The 14368-nt window shown below is 40.5% G+C and overlaps 1 protein-coding gene across 1 annotated transcript; it reads right to left on the reverse strand.

Annotated features, from left to right (window-relative positions):
- Positions 1 to 3117: 3117 nt before the first annotated feature.
- On the reverse strand, positions 3118 to 13013 carry rcn1 (reticulocalbin 1, EF-hand calcium binding domain). The gene is made up of 6 exons (XM_038701710.1): positions 12445 to 13013; positions 11388 to 11581; positions 11097 to 11275; positions 5850 to 5910; positions 5151 to 5350; positions 3118 to 4466 (listed from the first exon to the last, which is right to left on the reverse strand). Exons 1-6 carry the CDS (start codon positions 12669 to 12671, stop codon positions 4359 to 4361), a joined length of 969 nt encoding a protein of 322 aa, XP_038557638.1. The 5' UTR covers positions 12672 to 13013; the 3' UTR covers positions 3118 to 4358.
- Positions 13014 to 14368: the final 1355 nt, after the last annotated feature.

Here is a 14368-nt window from a genome sequence, read left to right on the forward strand (position 1 = left end):
TTTGCGATGGAATGTGAGAAGAAAAATCCCCACTGCAACACTACTTTTTGGTGTCTCATAAGTCCATGTGGGCTAGGTGCTTGTATGTGCATGACACAACAAATAACCTAGGAAACTAACTGGAATAGATACCCTCCAAGTGTTTGACTGTAGGCTGGTAAAACTGAAAAAAAAAATCCAAGAAAAATTACAGGCGACATGACCTCATATAAATATATACCTATAGCATATTGATACTACAAATTATGATGGTGACAGCAACAAAAGTTATAAAAATTCTAAATATAACGCACTATAAATGGAAAAAAGTTATGCTGTGGGTACTTGTAGTATATATTGGCTCATACACTGCAGTTTCAACAATACTACTATAATTTGACCTCTAATGGGAAGAGAAAGGGAAAGCCTACCCCGGGACTGTCATATTAAGGCAAATAATCACATAAAGTTCCCATTCATAGGTGAAATATAAACATGTTTTGTCTAAACAGCTTAATAATAAACAGAAATTTGACTTTTTTGGCTATAATGAATGTTATTATATAATGGGCAGAAAGCCTGTTATGAAAGCCTCGGCACACGATGGGTCAGATGTCCCAAAGATCATTACAAACAATACCCTGGGCTACAAATCCCCAGGGTAGAAGGAACAAACACAAGCGATGAAAGGCAAAGATGAGGGAGTGCAGATATATGCAGATGAAAAATAGGGCATCGTGATGATAAGAGAAAGAGTACTGGATGTACTGGATGCAGTGTATAGTTTGTTATGCAGGCAGTTTAATTGTGGTAGTCATTTTGGGTTTGCTACTGTTAATTACTGATATGGAAATGGAAGTGCACTACGAATAAAGCTGTTTAATAGGAGATTGTTGGTGGGCAAGACTAAGTGGAAATTATACTGGATGGAGGGGCTTATAGTCTTAGACATTAATATTCTACACTTTACGACCCTGTTCTCACCCAGAGGGCTCATTATTATCAGTGGAGAGGGGTTGATCTACGCAGACACTCATATGAGAGCTGTCTGAAGGCATTACTGTACACACACTCCCCCTGTGTGAATGATTAGCAACTTATCATAAACAGGAGGGGGAGGCTGTTAAACATGACCACGAGGCAGGCTGCACAGATAGTCCATGTGCCCCCCCCCCCCCATCTTGGTCAGGCAAACACACATTTGGTTCTTTTACATCACTGTGCACCACTAATACTCATCCACCTCCACTCACACATTGGCCCAGACACACAGATGCACCCTGACACATGACAAACCTCATATGCTATTTGGAGGAAGTACATTGAGCTACTTAGTGTTTCAGGCCTCCCAATTATTCAAATGTGTGATGCAAAACTGACACCGCACTCTTTGGCAGGGCAATAGAGCAACCATTAGATTATCTAATGGACATTATAAAGACCAAAAATAACAGGTGTTACTACAGGCAACACCTCTATTTAAAATTATCCTCAGACCTGGAGCTTTTTGTCAGAAGAGCAAAGAAGGAATTCATCTGTGAAGAAATGTGTTTGTACAATTGGAGCCACGCCAGACTTTTGTAACCTATTTCTGCAAATTTTTATGAAATAATCGTTGTTGTTGTCATGTTGCCCTCCTACAAAGTTGTTTAAACCTGGAAAATGTTAGAGAAATTCATATAAAAGTAAAATATATCAAACAAGAACTGAATTTTTAATATCCTTCCAGACATGTGTGGCTTCTGCAGTCATGGCCTGAGTTTTTAAAGATGGTCCTACATCACAGCAGAGTAACACATGCATCGCCCTATCCCTTGTTCCTAATGAGCTTTATCGCATTGGTCCCGCTTGACTTGTCTTGCTAACTGGCACACATATATCCATATGTTCCACATGAGCAAGCAGAGGGGACAGGCTGGGTGGCAGAGCAGCTTTCTCAGTTACATCTGAGAGTTTTACTGCAACAGCCAGCAGCAACACTAAGTCAGCTTAACTCCATCTCCGCTGTGCGTTGGTGCAATGAGAAGTGGCATGAGAAGTGTTAACAGCATCCGCTTGTTCCTGATGTTCAATGTGTCAAGTGTCGAACGCAGACTTGAACATTTTAACCGCCTACATCCGATTTAGCTACCTGAGATACAGTATGCCCATGTGAAGCTTCAAGCACATGCAGCACACAATGTATACAATACATGCATTGGGACCGATCTAGATCTATGAAGAACAAAGTCAGACAAAAGAGAAAAAGACTACCAAATAATTACTCAAACGCACGCAGCATTAACAGCAGGAGGGTAAGGGAATTATGAGAAACTAACTCTGTGTCCAAATCAGTCTAGAAGGCTGAAAGAGTGTTAAAAGTATTATGCTGTAGGCTGGAAATGCCTGCTGCAGACCGCGAGTGAACAGAGAAGTGTTCACCTGTATCCATGTTCTTTGACAGCAAGTACACAAGGGAAGTAGGAAGAGGAAGAATGATTTATATTTCGAGCATTCTGATGAGTTTATTATTTTCTATCTGTGTTTTTGTTCTGTAAATGTTAATGTTGAAAAGCGCTATACAAAAACTTTAACTTACTTTTTGTGGGATGCGTAAGCTATAGCTATTGAGACAGAAAATTCTAAAATGATGATATAACATAACACACAGTTGCATTCAAGGCCATGCTATTCCTTAAACTGCAGTGTAAGCTTGTATTAGACAGATGGATCCACAAGAGTGAAATAATTCAGTGGATTAAAGTAATAGTTCAATATATTGGGAAAAGTTGCTTATCTGCTTTCTTGCCTAGAGTAAGATGAGAAGATCAATACCACTCATGTCTGTAATCTAAATATGAAGCTACTGCCAGCATCCAGTTAGCTCGGCTTAGATTCCAGTTAAGCTAATCGGCTGCTGGCAGGATTGATGTTCTTTTCCAACACACAGCATGAAAAGTGAACAAGTGTATTTCCCAAAACGTTGAGCTATTACTTTTAGCTGCCTATCTGAAAAGACAACATATTTCTGCAGATTTATAACAGCAATACTCATAATATAATAAGATAGATAATTATAGATACTTTCTGGTTTGGTAAAAGGGTGCCCTTTAAAACCCCCCATTTCCTCCCAGCACAATGATATTTAACACACAAAAATACACAACGCTTTTTTATTTTGACACAATTTGTGAGCATGTGCAGTGTGGAAAAGGAGACATGTGGATGTTCTTGTGCCCGTGTGGGATGTGGACTATTAATCTAACTGAGGTTTGGGACAACAAAGCACAAAAAATAAAAATAAAACTAAAAGAAGTTAATTTGACCAACAAAAACAAATTCTGGTCATAGTTTGGTTTTTTCATGAGTTGTATGCAAACTACCCATTAAACAAGAGGGAAAAAAGTGACAAAAAATACAGAAGATGAATGCCTGATGTTCCAAAACATCAGGCTGGTAAATACAATGTCAAATGCAGTGGAAATAAATTCAGTCTGATAAGAAGATGACCTTGGACTGATGTACCAGGAAGCTAGAAGTCATGTGACTCCTCTTATGTATTCAAGCCAACAGAACACTCAAAAAAAGCTAATGCTAATTAAATTAGACAGTTGTAATAAAGCTCAAATATAACCCCAGCAAAAGGCAATCAACTTTAACATGAAGCATAGTGCTGGCCTAAAGTATACCAATAAATACATTTCAAACTAAATATGATGGAAAAAAGTCTTTCACAGGCTACACTAAAACCAAATGCGTGCAAAAACCATGCCATTAAACATCATTTAATTAACAGTTCTTAAAGCACTAATCCAAACAAAAAGAACATTAAAATGATTTGACCAGGAAAACTGTAAACAAAGAAACATGTCTTACTTGTAAGTTCTGTAGGTGAACACTGTATTCTTCTCAAACCTAGATTTCAGAAGTTACTCGATAAATAAATAAAAACAGAATAAATGTTCTGCATTGTAGTTTCACATTGCTATTAAAACCTGTTCCTGTATCTGACAATCCACGTAAAGTTCGGCATTCAGCTTTGACAGATAGGAAGACTATCTACACAGATCTCTGAGGCAGCTGAGCCGGCGATGCGGCTGGAAGGCACCATTGAAAGGTGGAAAGTAGGGCCGCTGGGTCTAGCTTTGCTCCTGAATGTCAGATATAAAACCCGAGACGAACCCTTAGTTTTAGTTTAGTTTTAGTGGTAGAACCGACCATTATCCCTCCTCTTGTTTGGTATCTACAGGGTTGGTTGACAATCCAACACACTGACATCTGTTCTGCTATTTAAGCAGAAAGGATGGAGTGGTGGCTGCGGTGGTGGCAGGAGGCGCAAGAGTCTGTCTTTGAAGACAAAGATGTTCAACAACCCTCCTCACACATGCAGCATTGAGAGCTCAGAGCTCGTCATGGTTCTTCGTGAGGTCCTCTCCATAGTTGGTGGCTTGACTTCCCACAAACATGTTCCAGTTTTCAAGGATCTCCTGTTTGGTCAGCATCTGGTCCTGAGAAGGGAGGACAAAGGAAATGTAAGATAAATAAGCCTAGGGTTGGATGATGTTACCATGATAAAAAATTTCATATCATTCGATATCGATATCACAATAAATGTCAAGTCAATATTTCTTTCAAGTTTAAAGGCTGATTTTTGCTCCTGAGTGAAAGTTGAAGAAACCAGATGGTTAATTGTGTTTTTTAAACTATTACTAATGCTCTAATTAGTACTCTACTTTATGGTCAGAACCTGATCAAATATTTTTTCAACAAATATGCATGAGTAAAATTTAATTTAATAAAACTTACTAAAAAATGAGATGCTACTTTGTAGCATACGTGTATGAATTAAATAAAATATTTATTAAACATTTGTTATTTAGTTATTGAGAAAAATTATATCGCAATCTAATCATTGTTTCATTGCCCAGCCCTAACTTCTTCTAACTACATTGAAAAATCTAAATATGTGACAAATCTGATATATTTTGTTAATCTCAGGCCATGGCCACAGCAACGATGATAACAATTATGTTGTATCCCTTACGGCCTTTTTAACTTTTTAACAATTTTCTATTGTCTTGACATTTCAGTGTAAACAGCTATCTTTTAGAGAATTCTAGTGTAAACTGAAAACATGTAAATATTTCAAATTAATCATCTTAAAACACAGTGATGCAGGTGAGACGATGTACCTTGTCCTGGTCAGACTCATACACCAGATGTCTGGCCTCAGCCTGGGCATGGTCGTAGTCCTGTGGCATAATCCAGTGGCGGATTTCGTCCTGGTCCATCTTGCCATCTTTGTTCAAGTCTCGGAAGTCAGAGAACTGTTCTCTCTCAGTCTTGACCCAGTCTGGCTCTGGACCTCCTTCCTCGTGAGCAAACATGTCGGCTGAAATGACCAAGACGTTTGTTTTAAGTTAATGTTTGCAGTTTAAAAACAACTTACACCTCAAATATACAAACGTGATCCCTATGGAAATGGGAACCATAGTGACTAGACATATTTCACAGGCAGCAACACACACAGCTTCAATTTCCTCATCAGGTCAACAGAAACATCCAGAAACTAGTCATCTTGTATGAAACTCAAAACTATAATTGAACAAAACACTAATGCACATATGCGTGCCTTAAAATTGGGGATACATCAAAAGGAGGTCATGGATTTTGCCATTCACACCTAAACAGTAAGCTATGCACCATGTATATTGTATTTTCATTTGTCAGTTTATGATACCAATTTTTACTGAATGGTTTTATTGCATTTTATATAGTTAAGCTTGTATTTGTCTTAAAGCTCCTGCTATTATTTTCTATAACTGATACTTAATTCCCTTTTAAATTAATTAATTTGATTGAATCCATTTTAATTCATTGCTTAAACTTACCAATATACTCGTCTTCATCCACATGTCCGTCGCTGTTCTTGTCAATGTCCTCCAGGGTTTCCTGCATTCAGAATGGTTTAATGACACCATTAAAAGGGAAACACAAGGGTCAACAATAGTGGAACTTTCACTGAGTAATAAAAGAGAAACATGTCGCCCCGGGCAGGATGGTAGAATGCATGAGGGTCAGCTTACAGCTGGGCTGGCAGACTGACACTACAATTACAGGATTCCCTGCTGATGAGAGCCCGGCCCTCCACATTAAAAGATGATATACACTGTTTTAAGCAAACAATTGGTGAAACACTGGCTTTTAAATCCCTGGCATGGTTAATGGTTTTCTCTCTCACATCCTGGATTTGACAGAGTGTGAATTTGACTAAATGGTTACTTAGAGGCTTCCCGTGTGAGCTGATCATTAGTTAACAACCGCATGCATACATGTACAGTAATTTCAATGCATGTCGGCATAACACATGCACCAGCTACACAGATTCAAATCACTGTATGCATCCTTTCCTGTAGGTGAGAGGCCCTCTCTGAACCCTGTTGAATTATTAAAAGTCCTGTAGCTTCTGTAGTCTTAAAGCTGACTTACAACACGCAAGAACATCCATCCATACATTTCCTATACGCACTTAATCTTTGAAAGGTTGTGTGTAAAGAAGGAAAGATTTTAATTAAAACATGGAAACCTATGTAGCTCTGTAAACACTGACGGTGTGAGAGATGTTCTGTACATTTCATTCCAGAGACACTAGAAAACATAAAATTTTTTGTCATACTTTAATATGGCTAAAACTATACAATGGGATTGGATGATAAACCAAAATTTACTGGATTGCCAACATTTTACATAAAGTGTAATATATCATTAAATCAGTAATAGGTTATGGATAAAAAACAAATTGCAATTAAGAGGCTAATATGGACATTTTAGATAAAGAACGTACACACTATATAGTAAGGCAGGGCGATATGGCCAAAAGTGTTATCACGATAAAAACATTTCAATCATCATCATCATTCAATATAGATAATTATCACAATAAATGTCAAATCATTATTTCTTTCAAGTTTAAAGGCAGATTTTTGCTCCTGAGTGAAAATTGAAGAAACCAGATGGTTAATTGTTGTTTTAACTGTGACAAACAGTTGATGCCAGAACAGTGAATCACTTAACTCAAATCTGAGGTAGAACATTCAAAACAATTATGATAAAATCTTTTTTCAGTCACTTTTCCTCAACAAAATAAATCTTAGAAAAATGAAGTGCTAATTAGGGATGGACCGAAATAAAAATTCTTGGCAGAAGCCGAATATTTTGAAAAAAACAAAACAAGTACGATCACATTTTTTCCCCATTTATTTTGCCTTTTTTTAACCATTGCATAAATTAAATAATCAAAATGTGCTTTTTACTCAGTGTTTCCCACAGGATTTGGAGAGACTATGGTGGGTGGGTCCGAGGCCCGAGAGGGTCTGGTAAAGTAAATTACATGTGTGCAATTACTTATAATGGACATGTAATTTACTTTACCGGACCCTTTCGGGCCTCGGACCCGTATATGTTTTATAGTTTCTGTGAATATTATCCAATTAATCTTATTTCCATCCTGTATACACACCTTATTTTGAAAACTGGCTGTTGTTACATGTGTATCCTCGCACTAAATTCATCAAGTCCGACCCAATTTGATAAATAATGTTGTATGGGGTTCTCGTATTGCGTAACATGAAGACTTCACTGCCTCTCTTCAGGTAGGACTCTCATACTGCAACACTTGTTATATTATATTACAAACGTAAAGGGAGAAAATGACAGGATAAAGTTGTGAACCTGCCTGTCAGCTCGCACTGGTCCATTTCAGTGGATTTACCATAAAAGCTCGAATACATGTGCACTCCAAATTTAGGTGCAGCTAGCTTAATCGCCTTCTCAGAAATGAGTGACAGAAACACTCAAATCGGGTCAGACCGTTTGTTGCCTTTTCTAAGAAGTCAGCCACAGATGGAGTGGATGTGCTAAGAGACAATTCAGCAGAACAGTGTCTGCAAACAGTGATTTTTGCATCTTTCTCTGACACTTTAAAATGCTTCCATATTGCAGACATGTCAACGTAATTGTTCGGTAAAATTTAGTCAGTCTTTTGACGTATTAAGCTCTTTTCGACTAATTAATTACAAACATTCGATGCATCCCTAGTGCTAATCCATTTGTGATTCCAAAGAATTAAATCAAACATTTATTGACGATATATTAAACATTTGTTATTGAGGAAAATTATATTGCGATAATTATCATTATTGTTTTATTGCCCAGCCCTACTATTTAGTACCATTAGCTCAAGAGTATTGCAAGATCTTGGCTGAAAGAATCTACAGTTCTTCAAAACGCTGCAGATCAAAAGAAGATAGTTAACCAACCTACAACTATGTCGGAGGCTCTGTGGTGATCTGGTGGCAAACCATTCTCATACATAAAGGCTTCCTGGAACAATGTAAATGCAAGCATAAAAGACATGGCATATGCCATCCCAAACAACTGTTCTGTGATATACCTAGGGGACACTGAGGAGGCTATAGAAGGAAATAACAGATCTGTTGTTGCCCAAGAATTTGGTGCAAGTTGGAGCATTGGCTTGATATTGGGGCATTGTGTAGTTTCCAGCGGCCACTAGCTGTGCGGTTCTGAGATTGCAACCAGGTGTGTGCTCGTACACATGCTCGCTTTAAGTCATGAGCGAGAATAATCCGAAACACAGCCACTTTCATACAGAAATACCACAATAAACGCAGGAACACCAGCATGCAGGCTGTGGCTTATCACTCAGACATGTTCAGGCTCTGTTACTTCAACGTTCCCGTCTCAGAGGCAACTCAACACCGGCGCCGTACCTTTCATTCAGCGCAGCGAGCCGCATATCGGCACAATACTCCCGAAAAAAGGCAGAGTGACAGCAGCTATAGACAGACAGGGAGAACAGACAGAGCTGGGAACTCAGGTAAACTCTCACTGCAACGTTACAGTAATAGTTTTATCAACTGCAGGTTGAACCAATTCATGCTCGTTACATGATAACGTTACATTTACTACAGCGTTAGCTCACCTGCTGCTTTTCAGTAACATTAACTATCTGTGAATCTGTCTCCGGAAGCTCAGCAATGTCAGCACAGCTACATGTATTGGATGATAATGAAACTGTTAGTGAGCTGGACTGAATATTATAACGAGATTGCGTCACACTTTATTAACAGTTAGACCGCAGTAACTTTACTGTAACTAGTGTTAGTGGATGGTTCTTCCTCTGGGTTGTTGTGACCGTTTTGTTGCAGTGTTTTATGTTATGTGGGTCACGTTAGTTACAGTGACGGAGAGGTGGAGAAGCTGTGTACCTGAGTATTGGTAAAACCACAATAAACCTAAACTGAACGTTACGAAGCAAACAGCAGCAGGTCCGAGCTGCCGTAGCGTTAGCTGGCTGCTCCTGACTGCATCACTATAGGCTAACGTTAGTAAACAAATCTCTCCACATTTGCTTTTTACCGTTACATCCTTTCTTACAGGCTAAATCAACAGTGGTACACAGGATAGTAACATGGGTCACGCTAGTTGGTGAAGTAATGTGGAAAGCGAACTTTGCACCGGATTAGCAACTGCTTGGCGTTAGCCAGCGAGCTAACGTGACTTTCTCTGTGTTTCTCCAACTTTACTAATGCTCACTTTGTTCTTACTCAACATCATCTGAACCTGTTTGGTCTGACGGGCTTCAGCACATAAACCTTTATTGTTGTTTTGTATCCTTACGTGGAGCTTGTGTTTTGCTGCGAGCCGGCTGTTTTATGGTGTTAGTGGACTGCATGTCGTTAGCTGCTGTGTTGTTGCTGTAGTCTGAGAGAGGCTCGGGAGCGCGCACAGGCCTGACTCCGACCCGGAGACCCCACATTAAAAGCAGAATAGTGGCTGATGCAAGCAACAGAGAAAACAGGCGTGTGCTTCATTTCTAAGTGAGTTTTGAGCCCCATGACAATAAGGCAATGAAAATTTGATTAACTTCATTGAAAAACTTACATATAGCCCCTTTAAGGAAATGTATTCAAAGGGAAAAGTTGCCTGATTTTAGAGGGTAAAAGAAAAGATTTGACAGAAACTGGGATGAAATTGATGATTCATATACATGAAACATGATGTAAACCAAGTAATTTAACTGTTACACTTCCAGTATGCTCCCATTAAATAAATATGTATGAAAAAAATGGAAATTAAAATGTATATGTATGTCTAAGTACTTTATGACAACAAACACCCCCGTTGGAATAGGGTAATCAGATTCATTGCATACAACGCACTGCATGATGCAATATCACAGCTACAGGGCAGAGTGAACAGCAGTGGCACATAAACCGAATGGCATATTATGGGTAATGGCTGGGGAGGTGGTCCGTGTTAAAAAATGTACTATAGTGGTGGTCTCTGGCCTCTGAAAGCTGATATCTGCCGGACATTTAACCAGAGTTCTCCGTTTTGTGAATGAGTGTGTACATTTGGCAGTCAGTGAGATGACTTCATGCTCCTGCCTGAACCTGCAATATATGCTCCACCAGTTATCTGTCCTGCTAGCCTACAATCGTGTCCTTTCTACAGCTGCAAAGTGTCTCTTTCTTAGAATCATTTTTCCTCATTTGAATAGACCTCTCATTAGCTGCAGCCAGATTCACCACAATCAGTGAAGACGCCCCTGGCTGTTCTATCGGTAACATTCTGTGACATCATAGAAATGAGAGATTAATAATTCACTCTGTCAAATGGGTAGTACAACTTTTATGACCAGCGCAGCATAGTGCATCACTGCTAACATTTGCCACGCAACTGCTCCAAGAAGCTAAATTTATATTTAAAGATTGAGTCTTATATGGGACAGTCGCTCCATCCCACTGGACCTGTTCTTCCAAAAATATAGAAACTCGATCATTTCCAAGCCGAGTTAAAAAGAAAAAAAAATCCATTGAGGAGTTATCCAAATATAGCACATTTATCCGAGAAGCCCATCACATTTAACACATGTAAACTCAAAACTATTCCCATCGTGAAATAATATTTCTTAGTGGACTAGCAAATTCAAATCGGTAGGTCTAACACTGTGCTTAGTGTACCCTCTGGAAAAACTCCACGAGACAACAGACATGCCTTACTACCCTGCCCCTTTCTAAACATACTTAATGACCTTGTGGTCACAGAGGGCTTACCAGAACCACAATATCCTTCATGTGTTCAAACTCCTCAGGGTGGAGGAAGGACGTGAACTCCTCTCTGTCTGCCGCCAGGTCCCCGTTTAGATCAGCCGTTTTAAACCTCCTCTCATCGCGAGGAAGCATCTTTTTGAAGCTGAACTGGTCTGTTGCATCCTCAAACTCCTCTGGGTTGGCTGAGAGGGGGAATATAAATCAGGTTACGGTCATGTCTATAAATAGTTCTGTTGTACAACAGCTATGTACTCTACTGAAAATGACACAGCATGCCCAAAAAGAAAAGCATACCGAGGTAGTATCCATATGTGGCTTGCTTGTACTCATCCCATGAAATCTTATTGTCTTTGTTCAGGTCATAATCTGTCCACACCTTTGCCACATTCTCATATACGTAACGCTTCTGTACGCGTTTTATCCAAGCCTTGAGTTCGGCTGTGGTGATGTAGCCATCGGTGTCGCTGTCTATCCGGTCCACTATTTTACTGCAAGGCAAGAGAATAAAGACAGGGAGGAAAAGACTGATTAAAGGCGCAAACATGTGCCACTTCGGTCTTATTTTCATGGAAAACTGACAAGCACAAAAGTCTTGAGCTGATTTCCCCTCCAACTTACTGTTGAGTTGTCCCAACATACACTGAACTACTATTTTTACTAGCAGGCAGAAGAATATAAAACTAAACAAATAAATTATAAATATTTGGCAGGACAGTTTTACTTTGGGGGTGGGTAGGAGGAGCAGGCAAACCCATTCTAGTAAAAATGCAGTGTAGCTGTGTTGTATTCCTAGAGCTGGGTTGCCACGTTGTGATGTTACAGGGGTCCTCCCACTCTCACCACCACTGGAAAGGGTTTCCTTTTCGGGGGGGGGGGGCAACTTCTCATCCAAGCAGTGGCAAAAAAAACAAACCCCCCCCCCCCAACTTTAAGTGAATGAGGAAGCACACTAACAGTACCACGTAGCAGAGGAAGTTATGGGAGCAGCTCTATATGAAGACAGTCTACTGCCACACAACTTTACTCGAACTGCATCACCTAAAAATGGTTCTTTAATGACGATCTATAATTAAGATATCGTCGAGGCAATTAACTTTAATTGGAGTGTGTGTGCGAATAGTGCCAGCCGTGTAGGCTTGCTGGCATGCACATCTCTCTCATGCACTTGTGCTTATGTTGTTACATTTTAATGTCCTGAACACTTACACGCAACAGACTCCAGCAGGACAGGAATGAATGTGCGTGATTTACTCACTGCAGCCTGTGACTCCCAAGACCGTCAGCAGACACCTGAATTGTGGTCACAGACAAATCAGCTCATGTTGTCAGAGTAAAAACAGTGTGTCCTTACCCGAGCCTGTCCTGGCTCTCCTCGGGGGTGAGCTGATCAAACGTTCTGGCCTCCTCTTTGCCAAGAAAGGCCTCATGGTCGTACTGGAAGCTTTTATTGTCTTCCTGGGCTGGCCTGCTGCTCAGTTCTGGGTCCGGATGAAGGACCCTTTCTTTTCTTAACGTTGGCTTGCCGTGCACCACGGTGGCGCACAGGAGAACAGCACACACGAAGCCGAAGGCGTCCATCACTCAGGGATGAAGCTGGCTGCTCTGAGGCTAGAACAGTTCTAAACGGGCCTGTGACACTACAGCGCACAATAAGCAAGGGGCTACGCGGCCACTTACACCGCTCGCACCGACACACACTAACCTTTCTTCCTCTCTTCAGCAGCGGTGCGCAACAATGTTGCCGCTGCATCCAGCAGTCAAACTCTGCAAAAAGCACCTGAGGTTGCAGACAGGTCCACTGAGAACACCTACAGTCTCCACTCATAAGGTTTTAGGCTATCCTGTCCAGTTTCCTGAGGAAGGGATGCAACCAAACCGGGATTTTCTGGCGCCTTACGTACAGCCAATCACAGTGTCCGTTTCTGGCAGGGCCCAGCCTCGTCCGCAGACAGGATGCCTGCCATTGGCCCACGGGATGTCGGTAACACGAGAGGGATTCAGGCGCCACGTTGCAAGCTGACGCGCAGCTCAGTGTGGAGTCAGAATGGGCCAGTCTGAGGAGGGAAAATACAAGTTGTACGAAATTGCCCCAGTTGTACAAGCTGCAGACCTGCTCCAATACCATGGGTCGTGTTCCCACTCGTACCAACACGCAGCCGCCATGACAATATGGCTGTGCGTAAGTGTGTCGAGTGTACAGGTATGCGCATGTTAAGGATAAAAATAGGGTACAAGCCCCATTGCCTTAATGTAAAGTGTCACATCATCTCTCCTTTCTGGACTATCTGCAAAGCGTGTCCCTAAACTGACTGTGTATAAGGCTGTACCTGGACTGGATCAACACACTGTTTCTATGAATCAGGGGGAAATTCAAAAAATATTGTGAGGTAATGCAAACTTTATTGCGGAGGGAATGCAAAAGTAGCTCATAAAAATGTTCCCCACCATGACCCTTCTGGAGCCCTGTAAGACCCTCCCCAGCGTTGTTAGGCAAATATTTTCTTTGGACCCTCCCTATGACTTAGAAATACTGCAGTGCCCTCCCCCAGACTTCAAATAATAAAATAAATATCAGATCGCTGTCTGTAGGCCTAAATCAGAGTGTCCTTTGATGTGTAGAAGTAATAGTGATGGTGTGGTAGTGGTACAGGTAAACTCTGCACAGCTGACCTGGCTTTTACAGGCAAGGTGACTGGACAGAGAAATAGCCCCACATGAAGCTTACACAAAAGCCACTGGTTTAACTATTTCTTAATTATACATTTCTCATTAAATAGTAATATCAAATAGAAATCTACCCTAACCTTGATAAAATAGAAATCTGGGATGATGAAAGGTTAAAACACTGTCCCAGGCTCTTCCCAAAATTAAAGACTATTATTCCTTAAGCAAAAAGAAAAGACGCATATTAACCCTCCCACTTTCCTGACCCTCTTTCCCTCCTAACCAATTTCTTACATTCCTTAAACTAAAAATATTGCAGGTTAGCATCTTCCGTGGAAGATACGACTCCACAGGGTTGCATATTTGTGTTTGATATTGTACAATTAAGAATATATTGCTCATTACAGAAAAAGTAGAGTTCCATCAGTAGGCTATAGCCAATGACTGTGAGCACAGATGCAGCTGCTCTGCCTGACTGTGGTGGTTGAAGCTATGGCTGTGGAAATGGGAATTGCTCAAACTATGTCTGCATTTGGGGTTAAGGATATGTCTATGGCTATTCTATACTGCTCCTATTAACATTAGCCAAGAAAGCATCATTAAGCCACACT

Source organism: Micropterus salmoides, unplaced genomic scaffold (assembly GCF_014851395.1).
Source record: "Micropterus salmoides isolate LMB-PRFRI ecotype aquatic unplaced genomic scaffold, ASM1485139v1 Ms_hic_scaffold_6, whole genome shotgun sequence".
Taxonomy (NCBI): domain Eukaryota; kingdom Metazoa; phylum Chordata; class Actinopteri; order Centrarchiformes; family Centrarchidae; genus Micropterus; species Micropterus salmoides.